At 35.8% G+C, this 24,773-nt stretch overlaps 4 protein-coding genes and 1 long non-coding RNA gene across 18 annotated transcripts; 3 read left to right on the top strand and 2 right to left on the bottom strand.

Annotated features, from left to right (window-relative positions):
* Positions 1 to 134: 134 nt before the first annotated feature.
* LOC133728597 (uncharacterized) lies at positions 135 to 1,511 on the bottom strand. The gene is made up of 4 exons (XM_062156018.1): positions 1,167 to 1,511; positions 910 to 956; positions 638 to 812; positions 135 to 470 (listed from the first exon to the last, which is right to left on the bottom strand). Exons 1-4 carry the CDS (start codon positions 1,269 to 1,271, stop codon positions 447 to 449), a joined length of 351 nt encoding a protein of 116 aa, XP_062012002.1. The 5' UTR covers positions 1,272 to 1,511; the 3' UTR covers positions 135 to 446.
* A 1,700-nt stretch (positions 1,512 to 3,211) lies between these two features.
* Positions 3,212 to 5,183, top strand: LOC133731343 (nucleosome assembly protein 1;2-like). The gene is made up of 8 exons (XM_062158738.1): positions 3,212 to 3,301; positions 3,489 to 3,581; positions 3,727 to 3,835; positions 4,029 to 4,084; positions 4,500 to 4,549; positions 4,632 to 4,733; positions 4,867 to 4,908; positions 5,066 to 5,183. Exons 1-8 carry the CDS (start codon positions 3,212 to 3,214, stop codon positions 5,181 to 5,183), a joined length of 660 nt encoding a protein of 219 aa, XP_062014722.1.
* Positions 5,184 to 5,751: 568 nt separating this feature from the next.
* On the bottom strand, positions 5,752 to 9,513 carry LOC133729511 (uncharacterized). Of its 14 annotated transcripts, none has more exons than XR_009856402.1 (5): positions 9,404 to 9,508; positions 9,049 to 9,146; positions 8,697 to 8,774; positions 6,965 to 8,488; positions 5,752 to 6,086 (listed from the first exon to the last, which is right to left on the bottom strand). It is a non-coding gene; the product is annotated as an uncharacterized LOC133729511 (long non-coding RNA). The 14 variants fall into 14 exon arrangements; XR_009856404.1 differs by having other exon boundaries at positions 6,965 to 8,430; XR_009856406.1 differs by lacking the exon at positions 9,049 to 9,146 and having other exon boundaries at positions 6,965 to 7,337; positions 7,428 to 8,774; positions 9,404 to 9,513.
* An 8,029-nt stretch (positions 9,514 to 17,542) lies between these two features.
* On the top strand, positions 17,543 to 19,037 carry LOC133731342 (DNA topoisomerase 6 subunit A-like). Its single transcript, XM_062158736.1, has 2 exons — positions 17,543 to 17,560; positions 17,673 to 19,037. Exons 1-2 carry the CDS (start codon positions 17,543 to 17,545, stop codon positions 19,035 to 19,037), a joined length of 1,383 nt encoding a protein of 460 aa, XP_062014720.1.
* An 805-nt stretch (positions 19,038 to 19,842) lies between these two features.
* Positions 19,843 to 24,238, top strand: LOC133729510 (nucleosome assembly protein 1;2-like). Its single transcript, XM_062157041.1, has 17 exons — positions 19,843 to 19,964; positions 20,114 to 20,157; positions 20,734 to 20,802; positions 20,905 to 20,997; positions 21,165 to 21,225; positions 21,348 to 21,409; positions 21,527 to 21,711; positions 21,818 to 21,926; positions 22,013 to 22,056; positions 22,215 to 22,374; positions 22,563 to 22,655; positions 22,798 to 22,906; positions 22,988 to 23,049; positions 23,141 to 23,325; positions 23,408 to 23,555; positions 23,639 to 23,682; positions 23,853 to 24,238. The coding sequence occupies exons 1-17, from the start codon at positions 19,913 to 19,915 to the stop codon at positions 23,971 to 23,973; spliced, it is 1,641 nt and encodes a 546-aa protein (XP_062013025.1). The 5' UTR covers positions 19,843 to 19,912; the 3' UTR covers positions 23,974 to 24,238.
* The last annotated feature ends 535 nt before the right edge of the window (positions 24,239 to 24,773 follow it).

Below are 24,773 nucleotides of genomic sequence, written 5' to 3'. Positions count from 1 at the left end.
TCAGTCTCGGAAAAATGCTTCTTTCATTGATGAAACTTAAACTTTTCAAATAAGAAGGCTGCAGTAGCCTCATTAAACCTTGCGAGAACAGTACCACGCTTAAATATTTTGGCAGGGGATTAATAACAGTTCAGGTACTAATTCACACCAAGGCAAATTTTCACAATAAATTCTGAAAATAATCATCACAGGATGCCCTAATTCTCTTATTCTATTATTGGATTTAAACTAAAAAAACATCGGGATTTATATAACATATTCAATTTAAACTAAATCGTGTCCAAGTAATAACAAAGTAGATATAATGAACACGGGAAAATATAATCGAAGATGGTCACACTTCTAGCGTCAGGAACACCACTTCCTCCTCCGTTTTTTTCTTTTCCTTATCTGCGGAGGAGAGAAGAGAGACCAGCCACCATTATGGATGCATTTCATTCTGAAAACTATTCATCATCTTCGTTCATTCTCTGCAAAAGAGTTTAATACAAATTTATAGTATGTATAGATGCATTTCAAACATAAGCATATCTACTTTAATACAGGATGTAAGGAAAAAACAGATACTACACAAACTTGTTAAATAAAGGTCCATGACAATTAAGTCAGCTAGCTAGCTAGGCAACATCAATCTCACCTCAAGGACAGCATTAACTAGATCATCCCTGATTGTCTCGGGTGTAATCACACCAGTTCTTACCCCCTCTAATTTCGGCTCCAACCATTTCAACTTTGGTGCGTCAGGTGGATATTTTGTCGCTGCTATACCCAGCCAAAGTCTATATTTACCTTCAGCCAGCCTATTGGCCCATCTGCAAATTAGATAATCATTTATATCATCAATCTGTGAAGACTAATCAAGACGAACAACCACTGACCAGCATTAGAGATGGATAGGAGAATTTTTACGATTTTAAATCCCGCATGGTCTTCCGAGCTCTCTTCTGCACGGCAGGCTGGGAGAGATACTAATTATTGTTATATTGGTTGGGAGAGAAAATAATAGTTGTTATATTTTCAGAATAATGAAAATTCCAACCCATATAATCGTTGATCAATGAACAAAATTGATTTCCAAATTCCTAATCAAAATTAATATCAAAGGGAAAGCAAGAGAGACACAAGATTCAAAAAGGTAAGGAAAAATAGGGAGTGAAAAGCCATACATCCTTGGGTTTCCTGAATTCCAAAAATTTCACTTTACGTTCTCCTTGATAGAAAAATCCTTTTGTCTTGAATCTGATTGCGTTTACCGGAAAACCAACTTCCATCGATCTTACTGAAGTTCCAAAAAATTCGGCGTGGTGAAGCGAGAAAGAGAAAATAGGGTTCTTGAAGGAAGAGAGAAAGTTAATATGTATGGAGTGAGGGTGTGAGAAACCCTGTAAATCCTTAAATATAATAGGAGAACAGGAAGAGAAATTAGGGTTGTTGAAGGCACTGCGGCCAGGGTTTTCTCTCAGAAAAAAGTAAAATAAATACTGACGGCATCCTGTAGTTAGGGTTTTTTTTTTTCCTGGTTCTTGTAAGGGTATTCTGGAAATTAGGGCAGCCGCACCACTATTGATTGGTCGATAAGAATCGAGCCGATTGAAAATCTATTAATTAATACTAGTCTGCAATCACATGCTCTGCATGTGTAAGAAAAATTTTAATTGTAAAAAAAAAAAAAAAAAAATTATCTGCAAAAGAAAATAGATTCAATGGGTAGTTATTGCAGAGAGAAAATAGTGTGAGAGAAAAGTGGAGGTTGTGGATAATTTCTTTTCAATTTTCTTAATAAAATCTATTTTATAATTGTCCTATTTACCCTTATGATTTAATTTATTGTCAAAATTTTTTAATCTTTCAAGGTTAAATCTGTCAAAATTTTTAGTTTTGGCTAACAAAGCCTCTTCTCTTAATAATAGTATAGATATCTGTATATATTTCGAAATAAAAATTATAAAAAATCCGAATTCCTTCAAATAAAGAATAAAATTAGCCCAATAATTGTACCTACATTTAGGGGGGTGTATTCATTTAAGAGTCTACAAGATTTTTCTATGGGTATTCAACTGAGATTTTAAACAGTCCTTTAAAGATATATTCAATCCATTCAAATCTGCTGATATTCAAAAAGTATACGGATTTTTAAAATTTTCATTAAATGCTGGATTTTGGAGGATTTTATGGTGCTTTTTGTACATATCAAAACTCATAAACAATCCAACCACTTCCCAAGAGATTTTGATGGATTCTTTCTCACTCAAAAATGAAGAAGCTCTTCACCAAAAAAAGCAAAGGAAAAAAAAAAAAGCAGGCCTCAACAGGTGACACTCATTCATTTTGTCTTAAACCTATTTTCCCACTATCTTCTACTCTCATCTAATAATTTTTTATTTTATTTTTATCACTATAGCTCTAGAAGTCTTAATCCTTCTACCTAATTAAGCTCACTTTCAATGATATTGTTAAGATGATACATACGTACACATGATTCTTTTGTAAATTAGATATGAAATAAATTATGTCATTAGTTTAATACTTTATTTTGTGTGTAACATTTTGGCTGGTTAGTTTTCTCTTATTATTCATATAAATTATGTCATTAGTTTAATACTTTATTATTCATTTTGGCTGGTTAGTTTAATACACAACATTTTTTTTTTTTTTGGTCTGACTTATACACAACATAAAGAATGGTAGATCGCCATACTTTCTTGTCATTGACATAGCATTATAGTTGGATCCATACACCATTGCTTAACCTACCAAAATTAAAGAAGAAGAAAAAAAAATTAACCTACCAAAAACATCATAAGGATTTATAAAATCTAAACAAATACTAGTAAATCAATCCATTAGAATCAATCAGAGTCCATATAGAATTTAAACAATCTATAGATTAAGTAAATCCATGAATTAAAAAAACTCAAACAAAGTCTTTTAAAATCTGAATTGAATACATCCCCCTTAGTCACATCTCTTAGGATTTAATTAGGAATTTCTCAAAAAAAAAAAAAAAATTATCGTCTATTTAGAAAAAAGAAAAAAGGGTATTCATTTACACTGTCTAAATTAAACTTTGATATTTTTGGACATATGTGAGCTTGGTACTTTTGATACTCTGTTTATTGAATAATAATCTTTTTTTTGCAGGTTAACCATTAGGGATGAGAAAATTCCTCGTGCTATTTTATGGTTTACAAGGAAGGCTGTGCTACAGAAGATGACAAAGATTACAACAAAACATTCCAATTTCCTTGATAGCCTATCCCCAGGTGTTAAAAAGCATGTTAATGTTCTTAAAAACATTCAGGTAGTCTAGTCTCTTCTTGAGTTGTTTTGCTGTGACAGTCTGGTCCTTGGTTAGTGAATTGTTCATATATCTAGACTGTTGTTTCATTACGTGTCTATTTTTCTATTGCCTCGTTATTATTATTTGATGAATTTAAAAATTGCATGTACTATTTCAACTTGTAAAAAAAGGCTTTCTCAACTCGCAGAGCGACCATGATGAACTGAAGAAATTGTTTTACAAGGAAAGACCAATCCTTGAAGCCAAGTATCAAAACTTGTTTCAGAATTTGTACATTAAGGTATTGAACTGCTGCTCTATGCACCTAAATACATGTATTTAATGTCTTAATCAAATACATTGCTAGGGCTGGCCATTGACCATATTATAATTAATGAACGATAAGCTCATTTTCATTTAATTTATTTTATGTTAATACTTTGCAGCGATGCGATATTGTGAATGGTTTTGTTCAAGCTAATAAAGTGTCTAATGACTCCGAAGCATCAATTAATCAAGTGGATATTACAAAGCAAGATGTTGAGGCTCCCGAAGGTATGTGTATTATTTACTTTGCGACAGTTGGTAATACTGATTATGTGTTTTTGGCAGAGAGAGGAGTACCTAACTTTTGGCTCCATGCTTTGGTAAACCATGAGTTGCTAGATGCCGAGTTGAGGAGTTGGTGTCTTGTGCATATATACCGTCACTTGTTTAATGTTTGTATAGTTTTAACTTGTGTGTGCAGATCACGTATTCCCTAATCTTTCACAATCAGGCCTCGTTTGGTTCATGGAAATGAAAGTAATTCATTCGTCTTTCCCATGAGAATGGAAATGAAAGGGAAATGAAATTTCCGAAGAACTTTCCATTCCGATGTTTGGTAACATAAAGAAATTTATCCGAAAAGTTGTTAAAAAGTTTATAATTAATGCAATTAAATGTAAGGAAATAAGGGAGGAAAGTGATTCCTTTGAAATATGGAAGGAATCATTTTCTCCTCTACTTTCCTTTGCTTCAAGAAAGAATTTCCTTTCCTTTTCCATCCCAAACGCTGGAAAGGAACAACTTTCCTTTCTTGATGCTTACTTTCTGCGAACCAAACGAGGCCTCAGATTACGATTCCGGATGGACGAGCTCTCATATATCTGAAAGACATCTTAAACTTGAGTACTTCCTTAACAAAAATTCTTTCTTCAAAAACTCTGTCTTGATCAAGACATGTGAATTTCTTGATGAAGATGAGGCCATTGTACACAAAGTAACAGGGTAAGTTATTTGGTTCCTTTTAAGGCATGATTGTTGGTATTTACTTGACTATAATTTAGCTGACACCCAGTGTGCTTTGCAGGTTGAAGATCGAATGGTATCCCAAAAACTGCTTGACATCAAGGGTCATTAAGAAGCCTATGAAGGAATTGAAAATTGTTGACATTAGACCGGAACAATATATGTGAAAGTTTCTTCAACTTTTTCGATCCACTTCCAATTGATGAAAAAGCTGTAAGACAGTTCACAGTTTCTTTAAATACTTCTGTATTCAACAGGTTTCTAGTATGCTAATTCATTATATTTTTTATCAACAGCCCAAGGAACACAGACGAGATGAGGCGAGATCTTTACATTGGGTGAGTTTATTTTGTCAACTACTACATAGACCATGACCACTTTTTAATCTTTTACGATGATGGTTTGAATTGAGGTCGAACGAAGTCTGCTTGACCTATCCTACAAAGTAACTCTTTGTTGACTTGTTTCCTTTGCTGTTGCTAAATTTTTGTATAGGTTAACCATTCGAGATGAGATCATTCCTCGTGCTGGTCTATGGTATGTAGGGGAGGGTGCACAGGAAGAGATGGAGATTTATTTTGGAGAGTCAGAAGACGAAGAAGGTGAAAACTAGGATGAAGACGAAAACAGTGAAGATGAAAATGCATGGCATTGACGAGAGTGAAGACTATTAGGCTGAAAGGCACATCTTTTCCTACTGAACATATTTAGAATTTATATCCATATATTGTACTTTAAAGTTTAAACTCACCTAAAAGAAAGTTCTTTGATCATTTGTTAAAAAGTGTTTATCACTTTATTGAGCGAGTACAATCGATTTGAGAGGCCTGTTTCTTAGTTACAACAAGTGAACAAGGACAACCCAAATTCTCGGCTGCTAAACTTCTCCATCTCCTTTTTTAAATGCAGGCATAGCACTCTCTCTCTCTCTCAGTCACAATTATATATCTTGAACCCATCTTTCTTAATTTCCCTTGCTAATCTCCCAAGCAAGTTCCTCAAAAGTGCCAAAGCGGTCGCAGGACCTCCGGCCCTAACCAACACCAACCCTCCAGTGGCCCAAGTGTCTTCAATCAGTGTAACTAGGTAGAAAGGCCCGCGCAATGCTGCGGGTCTTTTAGTCGTAATAATAATTGGTGTATTTTTGCAAAAAAAAAAAAAAAACCAATGAAAACAAAGAAGAATAGCCAAAAAGTTTTTATGTACATTGATCAGTAGATGTACAAATGTTTGCTGTTTTGGTTGATTGCTTTTCAGGGACTATTAGCATTACAAAAAACATAGAGAATGGTCCTGACAACCAGTGCTTATATGTACACAGCATGACATTGTTTTTCAAGGACCATTAGCATTACAAAACATAGAGAATGGTCCTTATCACAAAAAGTTACACAGCATGACAAAAAGCATAAGATTGCAGGAGTGAATTGGCTAGGTAAGGTCATCTGTGTCAGACTGAACCAATGTATTTGTGCTGGTCTGATCTGATGGTGTTGTTTCATCTTCAAAGTTATCACTGAAAGCACATGAAGGTTATATATAAAAGATTGGGTAATTAATTAAGGGATGGCTAAATTGTACTTCTGCACTGAAAATAAACCATCCCCAGTACAAATTAAACCTAAATTAGGCATATACATCAAGAGATTTCTTTTATAAATTTCTCTATACCCTTCTTTCATAGCTAGAATCAGTCTCGGAAGACATTTGCAACCTCATTAAATGTTCCTTTCAGTTTGGTTGTGAACCGTATTTTTGCAAGTTAATACAGGCCAAATCAAAGTAGGTGCAGCGTTAAGATAAGAAGCTCAGTCTTAAACCAAAAAAGAATGGAATAGCCAATATTGACTGCCATCTAATTCCAGTAAACTGCCTAGGAAGCTAGCCATTTTACCATAGCAAACTTTAAACTTAGAAACACACTAAACAGACCTGGACCTGGGCTAATTATTTAGCAGCAGATGCAACAGGAGAAAGACCAATCTCAAATATTGAGACTATTTTCTCAAATGCACCGTACCGAGAAAACTTGATTTGAGAAAACAATTTTTGATACTGACACTAATATTTTCAAGGGTCTATCTTTGCATCATGAGTTCATGACAATAATTATTGATAAAGCGTTTTAAAGGGATTTGATGAAAAACATTAACTATAAACCAAATGGGAAGGAAAAATACTAAGCTCAAGATAATAAACAGAAAACTATTAATTGTTACATTTATCACAGTATGCAGGAGCCACACAGTTTCTTCTATCTTGTCTTTCCTTGCAAGCATATCCTACTTATACAGAAATGAATCTTTGAAAGAGTGAAGAAAAAATGTATATTTAATCCATGAACAGGAGTCATGATAGTAATAAATTATATTTGTATGATAGGGCAAGAGATACCTGGTACAATCTCACTTTCTTTAACAAAGCCTCAGAGCACATTCCTTTCATTTTGTGCCACCTTCCATACAATCCCGAAATATCTGCTCCAGTTCCACTTGAAAACTACTGCATATAAATGAAAAGTATCACATCTCCTGATGCAGTCTATAACATAAAATATTTAGGGTCTAGGAATCAAGGCTCATAGTTTAGAATTTGTTAACCCAATTGAAAAGGTAGAAAAAATTAAAAGAGGCAAAATATGACCTGTGTAAAACAAAAGAAGAAGTCAACCACCTGAGGACTTGATACCAGAATAATTGTTCTTTCTATATGCTGATTCTACTCCTACCAGGAGTGCCAGCTCCCATAAACCATAACATTAGCTAAACTGAAGTTACAGAACACATAAATACAAAAGGACAAAACTATCATAATATTATTATGATAAAGGAAACAACGCTGTTTAATCTAAAGTAACCTGCAATTATGGGAAAGACCACCATTTATGGAACCAACGTGAAACTGAAAGCAAAATCAAATACATAAAGCAGAAATTTAGTTGAAACCAAAAACAAAAGTGAAGTTGGCATGAAAATCGTAACTGGGTACCAAAGTAAAGGCAGAAGGAAACCCCATAAAGCAAATACATCAGATACTATCAATCAGAGAGATTAAAAAAACCATCTTCAAATTCATCTATAAGAAAAAACCAAGTTTTGGAAATAGTAAATATTGAGGAAAAAGAAAGTACCTCGAGTTATCTACCTTCTTTACCTGTTAATCAACTGTATAATTATCTACAGATATTATACTTACCTTCTCATGCCTGTAAAATTCCGATCTGGCAAAATTCCGTTCTGCCAATTGAATAGAGAAAGTATAATATCATGTAAGAAGGTAAGACACTAATTATATAAGCCCCATCAATAAGCTCAAAACATATTCTTTTCCTCCTAGCTTGGTTGTGTATAACAAATTCGAGTTTCTACCTGAAAAACAGAACACTGCTCTACTTTATAAACCATAGAATGCAACTCACACTCTGAATTGTAAATAAAAATCTAAAAAACAAACGAATCTATAGATAAAGTAGTAGCAATGAGAGCAATGTGTGAGCAATGTATGAGCTGAAAAAGTACCTGGATTGGCATATTCAAGCCTCTCCTTTTCTTCAGACCTATATTCAAACCCTTTCAGACTTTCTTCTCCTTTGTTTCTCGTAGAGGTAACAAAATATTGAAGACTCTAGCAGCCAAACTACTCGAAGTAAAGGACCAATCTAATAAACAAAGAAGAGCTCCCAAGTATTGTGCTAGTTCTTCTAATAAATAAGACCCTGTTTACCCACTTCCCACAATACCAATCCCACAGTAGCCACCTTTACCAACCATCTTTGCAGAAAAAGATTCTTAAGACCTCTAAGCATAGCCCAGAGCAGAGGAATACAAAGGGAATTATCTTTTTAGCAGAGAATATCTAACCTGACTTCATCGAAACAAAGGGACTTTCAATTAGATTCATTTGTTTTGGTGTGTACTTCTGAACAAAAAGACTTCTATTAAACTCTTACATGATTAATTACAACAACAGGCTGTGAATTCCATGTGAAATTGCTACAGAGCACTTGAATTCTATTTTTTTTTTTAACATGTCAACCAAGTATAACATAAAAGAGCATGCTTTTCTTTACCACGATGAAAACATAACTCGTAGAAATTAAGAAAAGAAATAAACCTCAATACCATACCTTTGTTTCCACGCATTCAATCAAACCAAAAACTCCAGACCTCAACAACAGCAATGGAAGCCATCACCAATTGCAACCCTACACATCCCAAATAGCCAAGAAACCAAATCAGAAAACCATGCCACCTGTACATTAAAAAGTCACAAATTCAAAACAAACATAAACCACAAAAAACAAAATGAAAAACAAAAATCAATTCCACAATCAAGTTCTCAGATACTCAAAGCCCAAAAAACCCAATTCATAACACCACAGAAACCATCCAAACATTCCCACACACTCACTCTCTCAATAGCTCTTCCACAACCACCTAGTCAAACAAACCAATAGAATGAAATAGAATGGAGTAAACCTGTAGAACATATGGAAAGAGCTGATTTGTTTCAATGCCTTGGAACAGAGAGGAAAAAAGCAATTGCCAATACAGAATGAATAAGAAAGGTGCTACACCTGGAACGAAAGAAAGAAGTATTCATGAAGACACCAAATCAAGAATTGCTCGCAGAAATAACAACAAAGCAAAAAATGATGTATACTAACACATGCACGAAACGATTTGCTGAATCTAACTACTTCCTATATCTCATTCCACAAAACACAGCTCAAATACGTTTCCACACAAAACCCAGATAAAAAAATGCTAAATCACCCACAAAACCAAATTCAAATGCCAAACCAAACACAGCTAGATAAACCTACTTACCCACCTCTGATTTGATCAAAAATTTGCCAGCTCAATCGCAACTGAAAGATGAAAGCGGTGCGTCATGATCAAATCTCGATCAAGAGATTTGAGAGAGAGAGAAGAGCGCGAGAGAAACGAAAGAAGATCAGGCGCAAAGCTGAAGAAGGCTTTTTATACCTGGGGCTGAAAATAAGGGCAAAACAGTCATTTTACAGTGCCGGCACTGCTTAAACCGGAACCGTTACAAAACCGATGAACAGTTAACCCAACAAATAGTATGTAGTAAATATCACGCATATCTTTGTCATGTTGATTTTTTTTTGTTTGTTTTTTTAGAGAAATTGTCATGTTGATAATCACATTAGCCCGATCAATAAATAGATAGTGGTCTGAGAGTAAATATAATTTCTTGGAGATATAGGACAAGGAGTAAAACAATCTATAATCATTCCCCACAAAGCTGGTGTGTAACATCTTCTAGTGAATTCTTCAATCATAACAATGAAACAAATAATTCTTTGGCCATAGTGATCGATCCGCACAAGAATTTCATGGATTGATGAGAAAACCGTTTGCTTTGAATACAAACGACGTGGTTATCGCGTGTGAGCCCTAGATACATAAATAACGTGGTCGTTTACATTTGAGTTATCGCGTGTGAGCCCTAGATACATAAATAACGTGGTCGTTTACATTTGAGTTACGATATCAATGAGCTCTTTACTATTTTTTTTCAACTCCCTTTTGTCTTCTCCAGTTATTCTGTGATCCGGAACTGCTATGTGACATTGCCATCTGGTGGTCCGGATCAATCATATTACTCAAATTTGATGGGGACTGTGTATGGAGGTGAAAAAAAAATTTAAATTAAGATAACAAATCAGAAATAAGTATAAGACATGTGGATCAATGACATCAACCTAGACCACGTACCCTTGCAGCTTTTGATGGCTAGGCTTCTCGTGCATTGACCGTAGTTTTCTCTCTAATGTCCTAGTTTTCACAAGTTTGGGAAATTGTCCCGTTGAAGTAGCCAAAAAAAAAATATAATCCAAATCCGTGAGTGTGTTTGGATGAGGGAAAAAATGATGGAATTTAATTGAAAGTGAGGATTTCATAATTCCTAAAAGTCAATTCCCTCGTTTTGCATTATCAGATTAGAAATTTTAAATTTCTCTGTGGAAAAAAACGAAGGAATTCATTATTTAAATTCCTCACTTCAATTTCCATCAAAATATGTGTCATTTACGAATTCCTTTGCAGTATTCAATTTTTATTTCCAAAACAAGGCTTTTTTCTATTTTATTTGTTTATTTGTTTTAAATTTTTTTAATTTATTACACATTTCAATTCCTTTTTTTTGAGTAAAAAGGGGTCGGCCCTTTATTGAAATTGAAATATTACAACGATACGATGCAAAGATGCATCAACAATGAAAATAAGCAACACGAAAGGAAAAGATGCAAAAAGCATCTGAAATACAAAGAAATATGAAAATCGCAATAGTAGCAACGTCGAAACGCCAGCTAATTTTACACTATGGATTGCAGCCGTGTAGTGAATTGAGTAGTCGGTGGTTTGACTACCCATCGGACTCCAATGCACAAGTTGACAAAAGCCAACTTGGCGCTGGAATGAAGGCACTCTTCCACCTAAAGATCGAAGCCGACCAAGGTTGTTAGAACATGGCCATGTTGGCAACCGATCTTTTACGAACAAATACCATAGAAGTGGGTCCTGGATCCAATACCAGTAAAGCACAAGAACCCCATTCCATTGAGAAAAACAAACAGCCCACAGAAGATAATGGGTTACAGTCCAAGCCCCACATCCACTCGGATCCCAGATCCGAATTCGAATCCATTTGCCACCTGGATCCCAAATTCGGATCCAAAACTGTGGAGGCCCAAACACAGCAGCTCTTCTCCACCCAGTACAGGTCCGACCCAAGCCCAAGACGCCTTGAGCCCAGAGCCCACTGGATTGTCTCCCAGCACCACCCGTCGTCGGAGCAGGCACAATCCGGTTCCACCAACGAGACTCCACCTGCCTCCACCACCAGATGTAGCGCAGGTCCAGCCCACTGTGCCGCCGCGCTTCCATACCAACGGCACCCGGATCAAACCACAGCACCGCCGTCGCTCGTCGGAAGAAAAAGACGACGCTCCACTCAACAAGCATCCGCCGAAAACCACCAGACCAAACCGCCCTTACGACACGGATCGGATCTAGACACCTACCGTCGAGGAACGCCTTCAACCTCCCACGTTTGGGTCGTAACCGCCCCACATCGAAAGGAAAGATCAGACGCTTCTCCCGGCAAAGCGTAGAAGCTCTCCCACCAGTGGTCGATTGTGAAGGTAAAGCCAATGCCGCAACCCACGAATGCGCTAGCCATGATTGCTCCGAGAACCTCAGAGGATGGTAAGAGACGGTCACAGCCGTACTCAATGGAGACGCCACCAAAGATGATGCCAAAATACCCCGCCGTTTAGGCTGAAGGGAGGTGCAAAGACGCCAGGCCCATTGGCGGCGCTCTCGTAGCCCTAGCAGAGCTCTGCTAGGTTTCATAACTACACATTTCAATTCCTAAATAGATACAACCAAACAATAGAAATTACAATTAATGGAATTTTAGATTGATGGAGTTAAAGATTTCATCATTTATAAATTCCTACGGATTTTATAATTTTCTCATCCAAACGCACCCTTAAAGAAAAAGATACGAAGCTCTTTCTTTCTCAACAGGATCTAAAAGTCAAATACATGATCTAAAGACATTATGTCATTGGGTGAGTTATAACTTGCATTTTTAAACTTGGATGAATTCGTGAACTTAGTATGATTGAGGTCATGCTATGTTCTTTCAAACTTTTTTGAACTTTGCTATTAAGTAAAATGTTGGCTTGATTCTTCTGTTCATGGTAATATTTTGGGACGAGATAATCCCTCGTGCTATTTTATGGTTTACAGGAGTGGCTGCGCTACAGCATATAATAAAGATCACAATTCATGTTTCCTCAAGAGACTATCACTGGATATCGAAAAGCATATTGACCATCTTATACTTTCATATTCAAACTATTGCACTTACCACTTGCAAGATTGAGTGTCTGTTGTGTTCAGTCCCCATCTATCTAGTTATTCAGGGGTGTATAATGCTCTTCTCTCTCTCTCTCTCAAAAACCAGTCCCCCTCCTCCTCCTCTCTTGCACAGATCTTAATCTCTCTTGATCTAGATCGACGGCTTGAGAGTTGGGGGCACCCTCTCTTGTTCAGGTTTTGTCCTAGTTTCCTTGTTTTTCTTGATTTCTCCCTTGTTTTGTCTACTGTCTTGCTCTCAATTCATCTCCCTTGATTCTCTCACAATTTCTGTGGTGATGTTACATCCTTTTTGTGTGATTTTGCTGACTTATGTTTAGTTCTAGAGGACCTGGTTCCTCCTTTCTTTGCCGACTATCTCAAAAAAATTTCAGATCCGTAAACCTCCATGATTTTCCTTACTCATCATTATCTCACATCAACTTCCCTCCATCTGCCAAAGACCTGCTCCATGAAAGTTTTCATGGCTACCTATTAAAAGTGAGAGACACTTACCTGGAGGAGTATCAGTGCTCACACCCCATTTACCATTGGATTTGTTTTTTTTTTTTTTTTGCTATTGGCTTCTATCCCATTTATGTGGCTTCGGTTCCTTCCTGGATTGAGTCTCTCTAGTGGAGTAGAGAAAGTTAATATGTGGTTTTGGTTCCAATTACTCATTCTCTTAAATCTTGGTTTTGACTAGATCTGTGTTTTGGGATTTTACTGGCAGTGGTTATTGGAATATCATCCCCTCGGCATGGCACTTCTCGCAACCTTTTGGCTCCGACCAATGGCTGCGTGGGACTGCTTGGGCGGCACTGTGCTAGTAGTGTATGAGATATAATATTATTTAATTTTTAACCATCTCTTTTGTCCTATTCATATGGATTTGGATTGAGCTATAATTTTCCTTACTGGGTTTGTTTGTAATTGGACCTTGTTTTCAGCTCCTCTCATTGGGTTGACTCCAACATCATTGTATGTTTCGGTTTTGCTTTTCTGTCACTATACTTCTTGAGTTCATATGCTTCAATTTGGAATTTTACTCAAGGTTGTATGAATTTGTTATATTAGATTGATCCTGACTTTAATAGTGTGACCGTCTCCAAATAATACCCTCTCTATTGGGTATATATATATTATATAAACATTCACTTCTTCACTAGACAGGCCCGGACTGGAGATTTTGAAGTTTGAGGCAAAAAATAAAAATGGGCCTACATTTTTTATAAAAAAATAAAAAAAAATATTTACAAAATAAAATAAAATTTGAAAAGAAAAATAAATACACAACTGAAAGGGGATTCAAACCTAGGCTAGGGGCAACATAAAATAAAGGAATGCAACTTGCTAACTAAACCAATTTATTGTTTGGTAAAAAACATACATTTTATTTACTTAATAATTTTTTTAAATACCCAAAAAAAAAATTAGGCCTGAGACGGCCAACTCACGAGCCTCATGTCAGGTCCGGCTTTGTCACTAGACTACTTTTAGGGGGGTGTATTGTATTTGGATTTAAATGACAGACTTTTTGAAAAGTCCACAGACTCTTTAAAAAGTTAATAGACTGTTATGGATTTCTTAAAACCATTGATTTTAGCAACAGACTTTTATTGATTCATGAAAATCTATATAATTTATTATGAATGACTTTTACAGATTTCCTAGGATGTACAAAATAAAATAAAAAAACAAAAACAAAAACAAAAACAAAAACAAAAACAAAAACAAAAACAAAAAACAAAAAAAAATAAAACAAATGCAGCCCAAACACAAAACAAAATATTAACTTGTTGTCTCTTCAATGCTCCAGTATCTTCTAATAGAAATTGACTCAAATAAATGATTGTTAGTTTGTCTAGTGAGTTTGTTCTCATTCCTAATCTCCCAACAACATAAATATACAATATAGATTACTTGATGTTTACGGTTAATTATTCTCATCAATTTTGTTTTCGCCGATTAACATATATTGTAGCAATATTGGTCAATGTCTTGATCTATAATCAATCAATTGAAATTCAATTGTTCAACCTTTTTTTGAACCATAATATAAATTCAAATTAATGAGAATAATTAATTAATAAGATAAAATTTAGTATGGTTCAAGGTCTTAGGGTTAGATCACAATATTTGAGTTTTAGGGTTTCATAAATCATTTTATTGCTATTAGGGTTCGAAGTATCACAATTGAAAAAAAAAAAAAAAAATCACATTCAACAACTACAATGAACATGTTGGGTATCAAAAAATGTTGATATCATAAAAGATTAGAGAAAAGACAAAAAAATTAAGAAAGAGAGATGATGAAGGACAAACTTCTTCGTGCGTAGAGAAAAGAACTTTGATAAACTTCTTCGTGCGTAGAGAAAAGAACTTTGATAGACCTTTTTTTTTTTTTTTTTTTTTTAAGAGGAAACTTTGATAGACTTTTTGAAATCTTTGGTCTGGAGGCTGGAAAATATGAATGATATTTTGAATACCTCTGTACTTTTATTTATTTTTAAAAGTCCTAATTGAATACCCCTAGATTTTGGTGGAATTCATGAAGTCTTTAAAAATCCTAATTGAATACCTCAAGACTTTCATGGACTGTTAAAAGTCTATATTGAATACACCCAGACTTTTAAATTCCATAGATTTCTTTAAAAGTTTCACTAATTCCATATACAATACACCCCCCTTAGACTCCAACAATGCTCGTCAACTTTAAGTGAAAATTGAATATTGTATTATTATTTTTTCTAAAATTGGACTCGACATAGAAATTTAGATTTTAAAAAATTTAAACATTACAAGTACTTCCTTTTTTTTTTTTTTTTTTTTTTTTTTTTAAACGGGAAGTTGGGAGTACTTTAAAGCTACTAATTTTAGGAAAATTCTACAATGTGTTAACGTATGACATGCATACAATTGCCTTAAAAGTAGTAAAATGAGTCCTCAAAATAGTAATATTAGTCCTCAAAGTGGTAACATGAGTCCTTAAAGTAGTAAATTTTCTTAGTTTACCATATGAGTCCTCAAAATAGTAATATTAGTCCTCAAAGTGGTAACATGAGTCCTTAAAGTGGTAAAAATAGTTGATGTATGAGAAATGTTAACATATCATAGCTTTACCATTCAATGCAGGAAATAGATATATTGTACAAAACGTATTGTAGAGAATCAATCACCAGCAAATTAAATTTGTATCATGGATCATCACATTAGCGCGACAACGAATAGGTAGCAATGGTGCTGCGAGACTAGATATAACTTTTTGAAGATATAGGACTAGGAATATGAAAGATCCTTTTTCTCATGTAATCTTCTAGTAAAGTTTGTGTCACTAGCTTCTAGTAAAGTTTTCAACAATAACAATATGATTTCTGTGGCCGAAATGGTCGACAAAAAAAATTCAAGGAGTGATGATCAGAAAACCTTTTGGTTTAAATCAGAAACAACGACGTGGTTGTTGGGTGTGAGCTCTAGGGAGATAAATAACGTGGGTACATGAAATTCGATTTAAAAAAGAATGTCAATTTTACATAACTCTTGGCTCGATCATCAGTTTATGAATCACGACGCATAATATATTAAAACAAATTAGACATAATCTTCGAGGGAAAAATCTGGTGTAATTTTTCTGAGAATATTTTGTATTTGCGATACATAATGGGCGGGTCTAAAGTGAACCATTAACACCTCTAGGGGTGAGCTTTTTGGACTGCATTCATGAAAATAAAGTTGTTCTTCAGATCCGAGATTCCTATTGTATCAAGGTTACAACACTCGTTCTATCCTATTACGCCCGGGAGAAGCCTGACCATTCTTTTCCTTCTCTTACGAAACCCATTAAAATCAGGAATTGTAACGTTCCAGATTTTCTATGGAAATGGTCGCTTACATTTTCTCCTTTCCCTAATTCTCTTAGAACCCCGTTGAAATCAGGAATAATAACATTCCAGGTTCTCCGTGGAAAGACGACTTCACGCTATATAAATAAGGAGTTCTACAGCACCAAAATCAACAGCAATCGGTTCTTTCTTCCTCTCAAGTCTCAACTCAGCGTTTAATATTGCAAGTTATGATGGCAACCCCGTTGCGGAAGAGTAAGCCAATAACTCCTGCTTCTTCTTCTTCTCAAAAAAAAAAAAAACTCCTGCTTCTTCTTTCCCAGCTTGTAAACTGGCTCGGCGATGTCGACGTCTAGCTAAGATAGCCTCACCTTTCTTAGATTTTCTACGTAGAGAACCTTATAGAGATGAAGAACCTGATATTCCTTCCCCAGTTGCTAAACTAGTAGTGGACAGGAAATGTCGACGCCTATATAAGATAGTTAACAAAACAGAAGATCTTCGAGCTAGAGTACTTGTTTATAGAAGTGCAGAACCTGCTTCTCCTCCCCCAACTAAGGATGATAAAAAACCTATTTGTCCTTCTGTTAGACTGAATGAGCAATTAATCCAAGATCAGTTCACAATTACATAAACACACTTAATGTTAATCAACACAACATGAACTAAGCAATATGGTAATTGAAACATACCTTCTTCATTGTTAGGTGCCATTGCTGCAGACAAGTTGACAGTAGCTAGTATTGATCTTCTCCTCGTCTCTGAATACAAGCTCCTTTCTATGGAGCAGGACTTAATGCTTTTGTAACCGAGAGAGCAGGGACCAACACATCTATATATATTGGTTATGATCCTAAGAATCCTCCCATAAAGATGTTTCTTAGAATCCAAGTCACCAACAACAAGAAAACCTAATGCAACACTAAATCGAATTACAATGTAATCCAACTAATGGATTCCTAACCAATGAGCTGATATAATTGTCTCAATAGGTTTCTAGGTATTGTACTTAGCTTACAACTCCTATTAGTGGACAAATTCCAATCTAGTTTGTAAACTGAATATAGATGATGATAGGTCCACATTTATTCTAACACCTTCCCCAGCTGATACACTGGCTTGGCGACTCCTAGCTAAGAAAGCTAAGAAACAAGTATCTCATATGCTTAAAATACTTCTAAAAGAAAAAATTCAAGAAAAAGAAGGTTCTCCACCTATAAATAGGCAACTTTTTAAAGATGAAGAAGAAAATCATGGTACATCTGAAGCTTATAGGTTCTCCAACTATAAATAGACAACTTTTTAAAGATGACGAAGACAATTTTGGTACAGCTGAAGGTTATGAAGGAGAAGGTTCTCGATCTGTAGGTGCTATTAGAAGATCTTCATTCTGGAAAACTTTCCAAGGATGAAGAAGAAAATCAAGGTGCAGGTGAAGCTAATAAAGAAGCAGATCTTCAATCTAGAGGACTTTCAAACGTTGAAGAAGAAAATCAAGATACACTACTTGAACAACGTATACACCAAGAACTCCAAAATGCGATCAACAAAGACCTTCTCTTTAAAGAGCTCGTCAAGTCACCACAAACCATCGTCAAAGATATCAGGACGTACATCAAAAGTTACCGTCAGACTTCAGGCTTTGAGATCAGCACTTGCAACGACAAGATCCTTCAGGTTATATACAAGAACAGTGAGCAAGTACTTTTGGAAATTGGTAAATTGAAAGCATTTGCTCGTAGTAATCATAACACCTTCCCGGTGTCATCAAGGGCTGATGCCAACCAAAAATACAACTTCGAGCTCGACCGCCATGTGCTAGAAAAGGAGGATGCACAAAGAAAAAGAAAGAATGAACACAAGTTTGAAGTCCTCGACGCTCTTCTCACTATCATTTACGAGTTGTGTATGAAGGAGATAACCACGGAAATTCGTACCGTCTATTACCGAAATCCTGAACTCTTCAAAAGTCGAGACAAGGTCAGTGCAGCCATTGGCGATCTATGCTGTATGATTGGCTGCACTAGATCTAGCCTTCATGTCTATGCAAGTGAAAAGGGTATTGTTTTCGGTAATATTTCTTTCAGTGTGGGAAGTCAGCGGTATAACTGTACTACCGGCGGCATTAAAGGAACACCGATCCCGTCAAAGACCGATAAGATTAAAAGTATGAAAAATAAGGATGCACTATTTATATTAGTCGTGGAGAAAGAGACAGTATTTCAACGATTGGTCGAGGACGGATTTTGCAGAAAGTATCGCTGCATCTTAATAACAGCAAAAGGCATGCCAGACGTCGCAAGCAGATTCTTTTTGAGAAAAATGTGGAGTGAGTTTCAGCTTCCTGTGTTTGCACTTGTGGACTTCGATCCATATGGATTGAAGATTCTTTCCGTCTTCCGTAATGGGTCGAAGAACATGTCTTTTGACAGTGAGAATCTCACCACACCAGATATTAAGTTGATAGGTATGCTGCACAAGGATATAGAAAGATATCAAATACGTGAAGATTTTAAGTTGAAGATGACTGATTTTGATATAAAGACTGCAAGATCATTGTTGAAGAAACCATATATTAGTGAGGAAGAAAAGGAGGGGCTGCGGTATATGTTGGACAACGGAATAAAGTGTGAAGTCGAAGCTTGGTATTCTCATGGCATTGAATTTTTGTCGAAGGTAGTTTTGCCCCTAAATATTCAGAACATGGTTGTTCCCGGCCAGCCAAGTGCTTGATAGACTACAGATAAGTAATGTAGGTTGTTCTGGTTTCATCTAGAATAAAATACAGATGTTAGTGGTAAACTATTTTTTCTTATATCCGTCTGTTCATAACTTTGATGGATTTTTCAAACAGATGTATAGCACAAAATTATCTATTGTCTCTTACTCTCTTGTCTATTTGTCCAGACTCCCCTTTACAAACTGTTTTCAAATTTTGTTTTATATCGGAACAATGCTTCAGTCATCGGAGAAACTTAAACAATTGAAGAGAAACTTAAACAATTGAAGAAACTTAAACTTACAAATAAGGGCCTGTAGTAGCCCTCATTTCAACCCAAAAAGAAATAAAATAGAAGAACTCCCTCAAAACAAGGGCTATTTGAAACCAGCAAGAGGTCTTGGCCGATATGCTGTGAGATGATGATTAATTGTCAAGATATTGTGAAGGATCAGAATTCCTCTAGGAATGGATAACTTATCTTAAGATTGCTGCAAAATTAAAGAGATCATAAGGAATTCATCATAATTTATCAGTTTATGAGTTTGGCTCTAGTTGTTCACTCAAAATCAAAATCAACAATTGATATTGTTGCATACTTCGCAAACTTGCAGTCTCATGCCAAATAATTCAGGTTGAATCATCACATATGCTCAAAAAGATGGTCTACCAGTTGAGGGTTGATAGGAAGAAGACGAATTGCTGTGTGTAGTTTAGTTTTTTCACACGTTTGGTTTTTTTAATGAGGGTAAATCTGGAATATAAATAATAAACTTCTAGGGCTGGGTATACAATAATTTCACCCTAAAACTGAACTGTTTTGCCGTCTCTCTCTCTCTCTCTCTCTCTTTTCTTTCTTCTTTTTTCCTGTGTGGTAATTTGGATTAGAATGAGGAACGACAAGGATAACGTCAAGGTTTCTGATCTTGGATCTTCTGCTGGTACTCGCCCTCTCTCTCTCTCTCTCTCTCTCTCTCTCTCTCTCTTTCTCACACACACACACACACACACACTTATATAGACACATTTGTTTAAGATGTTGTAATCTGATGCGGTTGTTCAATTCTGCTTTTGATTTTTATGCCTGAAGTTGGTAAAGGAGAGCTTCGACCACGCTTTCTTAATCCTGTCAAGGTCAGTAGCCTTACTCATAAATTGATAAACTATGATGAATTCCTTTGGTTTGCTGCCAATATGTTCTTCGCTGGGTTTGCTGCCAATATGTTCTTCGCTGGGTTGCTTCTGCACTTGATAAATTGATAAACTATGATAACCTTACTCAAGCTTCGACCACGCTTTCTTTGGTTTGCTGCCAATATGTTCTTCGCTGCGTTGCTTCTGCACTTGGGTAGCCTTATCAATTATTTGAGTGCTGCTGCTGCATTATTCTTCTTTTGCTGTTGCTTCTGTTCTCTTCTTTTGCTGCTACAACATTTTTCACATTATGCTGCTGCATCACTTTTCATCTTATGGTGCTTGGTTGCTAATGTCTTGTGCGGGTGTCCTACTGGAATTTGCATGTTCTTGAGCCTCCCTTTTGCTAGTAGTATTTTGTTTTTGTTCTGTTCTGTCTTGTACAGTTTTTGACTTTGTGCAATAAAATTCTTACTTTTGGTTGAAAAAAAAAAGAAAAAAGTAGCCTTACTCCAGTAAACATTAAACTCTAAGTAAATTTCACTTTTCCATTCTTTTTTCTAATTTATTGTGCAGCACTCCTATCTCCTCAAGATCCTTTCACTCGATGCCAGAAATCGCGTTGAGGAACTTATGGAGATTCAGGTAATATTCTTGAAGTTTGTAGTCTTTTGTGCTGTTCTATATGCATATACATTATAGCATATTATTTCAAATAAAATACCTTGAGGCTTTCTCAACTTGCAGGAAGTGCATGACCGATTAAAGGCAGAGTTTTACAAGGAGAGGGGAGCACTTGAAGACAAATATGAGAAATCATATGAACCTCTGTACGAACAGGTATCGTGATATTGGTGACTTTAGGTGTAGAAGCTCCTTAGGGGCATTTAATTTTTTTAATTGGTAAGCAGACTGTGTATGCATATGTGTTATTGTGATTCTCTGTATCTTACATAAAAAAAAAAAAAAATTCTGGTTTTAAATTTATAATAATTATCACTTTGCAGCAATACAATATCACAAATGGAGTCATTATTGATTGTGAATCTGCAACAGCAAATCAAGAGGGTAATTTTCCTCTCTTCCCCAGTGACCTTCATTTATTTATTTATCATACAATGTATAATTTTCTTTTTATGACATGTACTTTTTTCTTTTGTTGAGAAAGTTTTGGTTATGTATTTCCACAGAAAAGGGAGTGCCTAATTTTTGGCTCTTTGCTTTCAGAGGCAATGATGTGCTAAATGATATGGTGAGTTGTTCTTGTGTGCGTATTGTTTCTCATCTGTAATTATCGTAGTTTTAAGTTTTAACTTAATTGTATGCGAAATCAATAACTTTTCTTTTTCTTTTTTCTTTTTTGAATCAGATCATGGACCATGACGAAAGAGTTCTCAAACATCTTGAAAACGTCAAGTGGGTCAGGACAGATAACCTTAGGGGTTTCAAACTCGAATTCTACTTTCGTCCCAACCCTTTCTTTAAGAACTCTATCTTGACCATGACATATCACATGATTGATGACGATGATTCCATTATAGAGAAAGTAATAGGGTAAGTTTGGTTCGTACCTTATTTTATGCTAAATAGTCTGGTTTCGTTTAGCTTGATTGTTTGTCTGAATTTACTTATAATTTGGCTAGCAACTAATGCTCTGTAGGACGGAAATTCAGTGGCATTCAAAAAACTGCTTGGAGAAAGACATGACTCAACATTCTAGAAGTTTCTTCAACATTTTCAGTCCGACTGAAGTCCATGACAAGTATAAAGTAAGAGGGTCTTCCTTGTGGCTTTTTTTTTTTTTTTTTAAATTAATTTGTAGTGGTTTTATCCATACCTCTTTCATTCTCAACAGGACCTAGGACTGAAATACGAGATGGAACAAAATTATTTCATTGGGTGAGTTCATGACTTGCTTTTTAACCAACATGACTGTGGTCACGGTGTGTTCTTTTATACTGTCTAAACTTTGATATTTTTGGACATGTGAGAGCTCGGTACTTTTTATACTTTGTTTACTTGATTTCTTCCGTTATTGGCATTATTCTTTTTTGCAGACTAACCATTCGGGATGAGATAATTCCTCGTGCTATATTATGGTTTACGGGGGAGGCTGCGCTACAGCAGATGACAAAGATCACAACAGAGCATTCCTGTTTCCTTGATAGCCTATCCCCGGGTGTTAAAAAGCATGTTAATATTCTTGAAAACATTCAGGTAGCCTACTCTCTTCTTATGTTGTTTTGCTGTGAAAGTCCGTTCCTTGGTTAATGAATTATTCATATCTCTAGACTGTTGTTTCATTACGTGTCTATTTTTCTATTGCCTTGTTATTATTATTTGATGAATTTAAATATTGCATGTATTATTTCAACTTGTGAAAAAAAGAATTTCTCAACTCGCAGAGCGACCATGATGAACTGAAGAAAATGTTTTACAAGGAAAGAGCAAACCTTGAAGCCAAGTATCAAAACTTGTTTCAGAATTTGTATGATAAGGTATTGTACCGATGCTCTGTGTACCTAAATACATGTATTTTGATGTCTTAATCAAATACACTGCTAGGGCTGGTCACTGACCATTTTAGAATGATCGATAAGCTCAATTTTATTTAATTTATTTTATGTTAACACTTCGCAGCGATGCGATATTGTGAATGGTGTTGTTCAAGCTAAAAAAGTGTCTAATGACTCCGAAACATCAATTAATCAAGAGGATATTACAATTCAAGATATCAAGGCTCCCGAAGGTACACTACTGACCTTTATATGTATAATATTTACTTTGCGACAGTTGGTAAATTAAAATTACTGGTTATGTGTTTTGGCAGAGAAAAGTGTACCTAACTTTTGGCGCCATGCTTTGGTAAACCATGAGTTGCTAGATGCGGAGGTGAGGAGTTGATGTCTTCTGCATACAGTCACTTGTTTAATGTTTATATAGTTTTAATTTGTATGTGCATTCCCTAATCTTTCACAATCAGATTACGACTCCCGATGGAGGAGCTCTCATGTATCTTAAAGACATCAAGTGCTCAAGGATAGATAGTCCTAAGGGGTTTAAACTTGAGTTCTTCTTTAATAAAAATCCTTTCTTTAAAAACTCTGTCTTGATCAAGACATATGAATTTCTAGATGAAGATGAGGCCATTGTACAGAAAGTAACAGGGTAAGTTATTTGGTACCTTTTAGGGCATGACTGTTGGTATTTACTTGACTATAATTTGGCTGACACCCACTGTGCTTTGCAGGTTGAAGATCGAATGGTATCCCAAAAACTGCTTGACATCGAAGGTCATTAAGAAGCCTGAGAAGGAAATAAATAGTGTTGACATTAGACCGGAACAATGTGAAAGTTTCTTCAACTTTTTCGATCCACTTCCAATTGATGAAAAAGCTGTAAGACAGTTCCCAGTTTCTTTAAATACTGTTGTATTCAACTCCTGGAGTATCATCTAACTCATTTAATTTTTTTTCAACAGCCCAAGGAACACATAGACGAGATGAGGCGAGATCTTTACATTGGGTGAGCTCATTCTGTCAACTACTACATAGACCATGACCATGACCACTTTTCAATACAATAATCTTTTACAATGATGGCTTGAATTGAGGTCGAGCGAGGTCTGCTTGACCTATCGTGCAAAATAACTCTTTGTTGAATTGTTTCTTTGCTGTTGCCATCTTTTTGTATAGGTTAACCATTCGAGACGAGATCATTCCTCGTGCTGTTCTATGGTATGTAGGGGAGGGTGCGCAGGGAAAGATGTCCATCGATTGGGGAGAGTCAGAAGATGAAGAAGGTGATGAAAACTAGGATGAAGATGATGGCTGTGACGAGAGTGAAGACTATTAGGCTGAAACGCACATCTTTCCTACTGAAAATTTTAAAATTTTCATCCATATATTGTACTTCAAACTCACCTAGAAGAAATATATTTGATCATTTGTTGAAAAAGTGTTTATTGAGCGAGTAAAATCGATTTGAGAGGCCTATTTCTTGGTTACAACAGGACAACCCAAATTCTTGGCTGCTAAACTTCTCCATCTCCTTTCTTAAAAGCAGGCATAGCACACTATCTCAGGCGATGTCTCCAATATGATCATCTTTTACAATGATGCTTTAAGTCATCAACTCGCTTTATAATGCATGCTTGAGCTCTGTAGACCTATTGGAATTAATATTTGTTGACGTGTGGTTATTGTTGTTTTATTTTTTGGTGTAGGTCAACCATTCGGGATGAGATAATCCCTTGTGCTGTTTTATGGTATGCAGGGGAGCTGTCCAGGGAGGTTGATTTTTGATTACTCGGTAGAAAATGTAATACCCGGTCGATTTCTTTTAATCAAAGCAAAGCAGTATTGCTTACTTTCATGATTTCGCTGCTTTAACTTTAATGATTATGCTTGGGTTAACTGATTGAGTTGATCTTCATTGGCCGACACTCTCCCTCACTCACACCCTCTCTCTCTCTCACTCAAACTCTCACTCTCTTTCTCGTCCGAAATCCAACCGAAAACAGAGCAAAGGCTCTTCGGTCTCTCTCTACCTCCACCGGCCACCAAACGGCGTCGAACCACTTCCTTTTGCTTCGTCTCAGCCTTGCGCAGCTGCCA

The sequence above is a fragment of the Rosa rugosa genome, chromosome 2 (genome assembly GCF_958449725.1).
Source record: "Rosa rugosa chromosome 2, drRosRugo1.1, whole genome shotgun sequence".
Taxonomy (NCBI): Eukaryota; Viridiplantae; Streptophyta; class Magnoliopsida; order Rosales; family Rosaceae; genus Rosa; species Rosa rugosa.
This window is presented reverse-complemented; position numbering and strand designations above follow the sequence as displayed.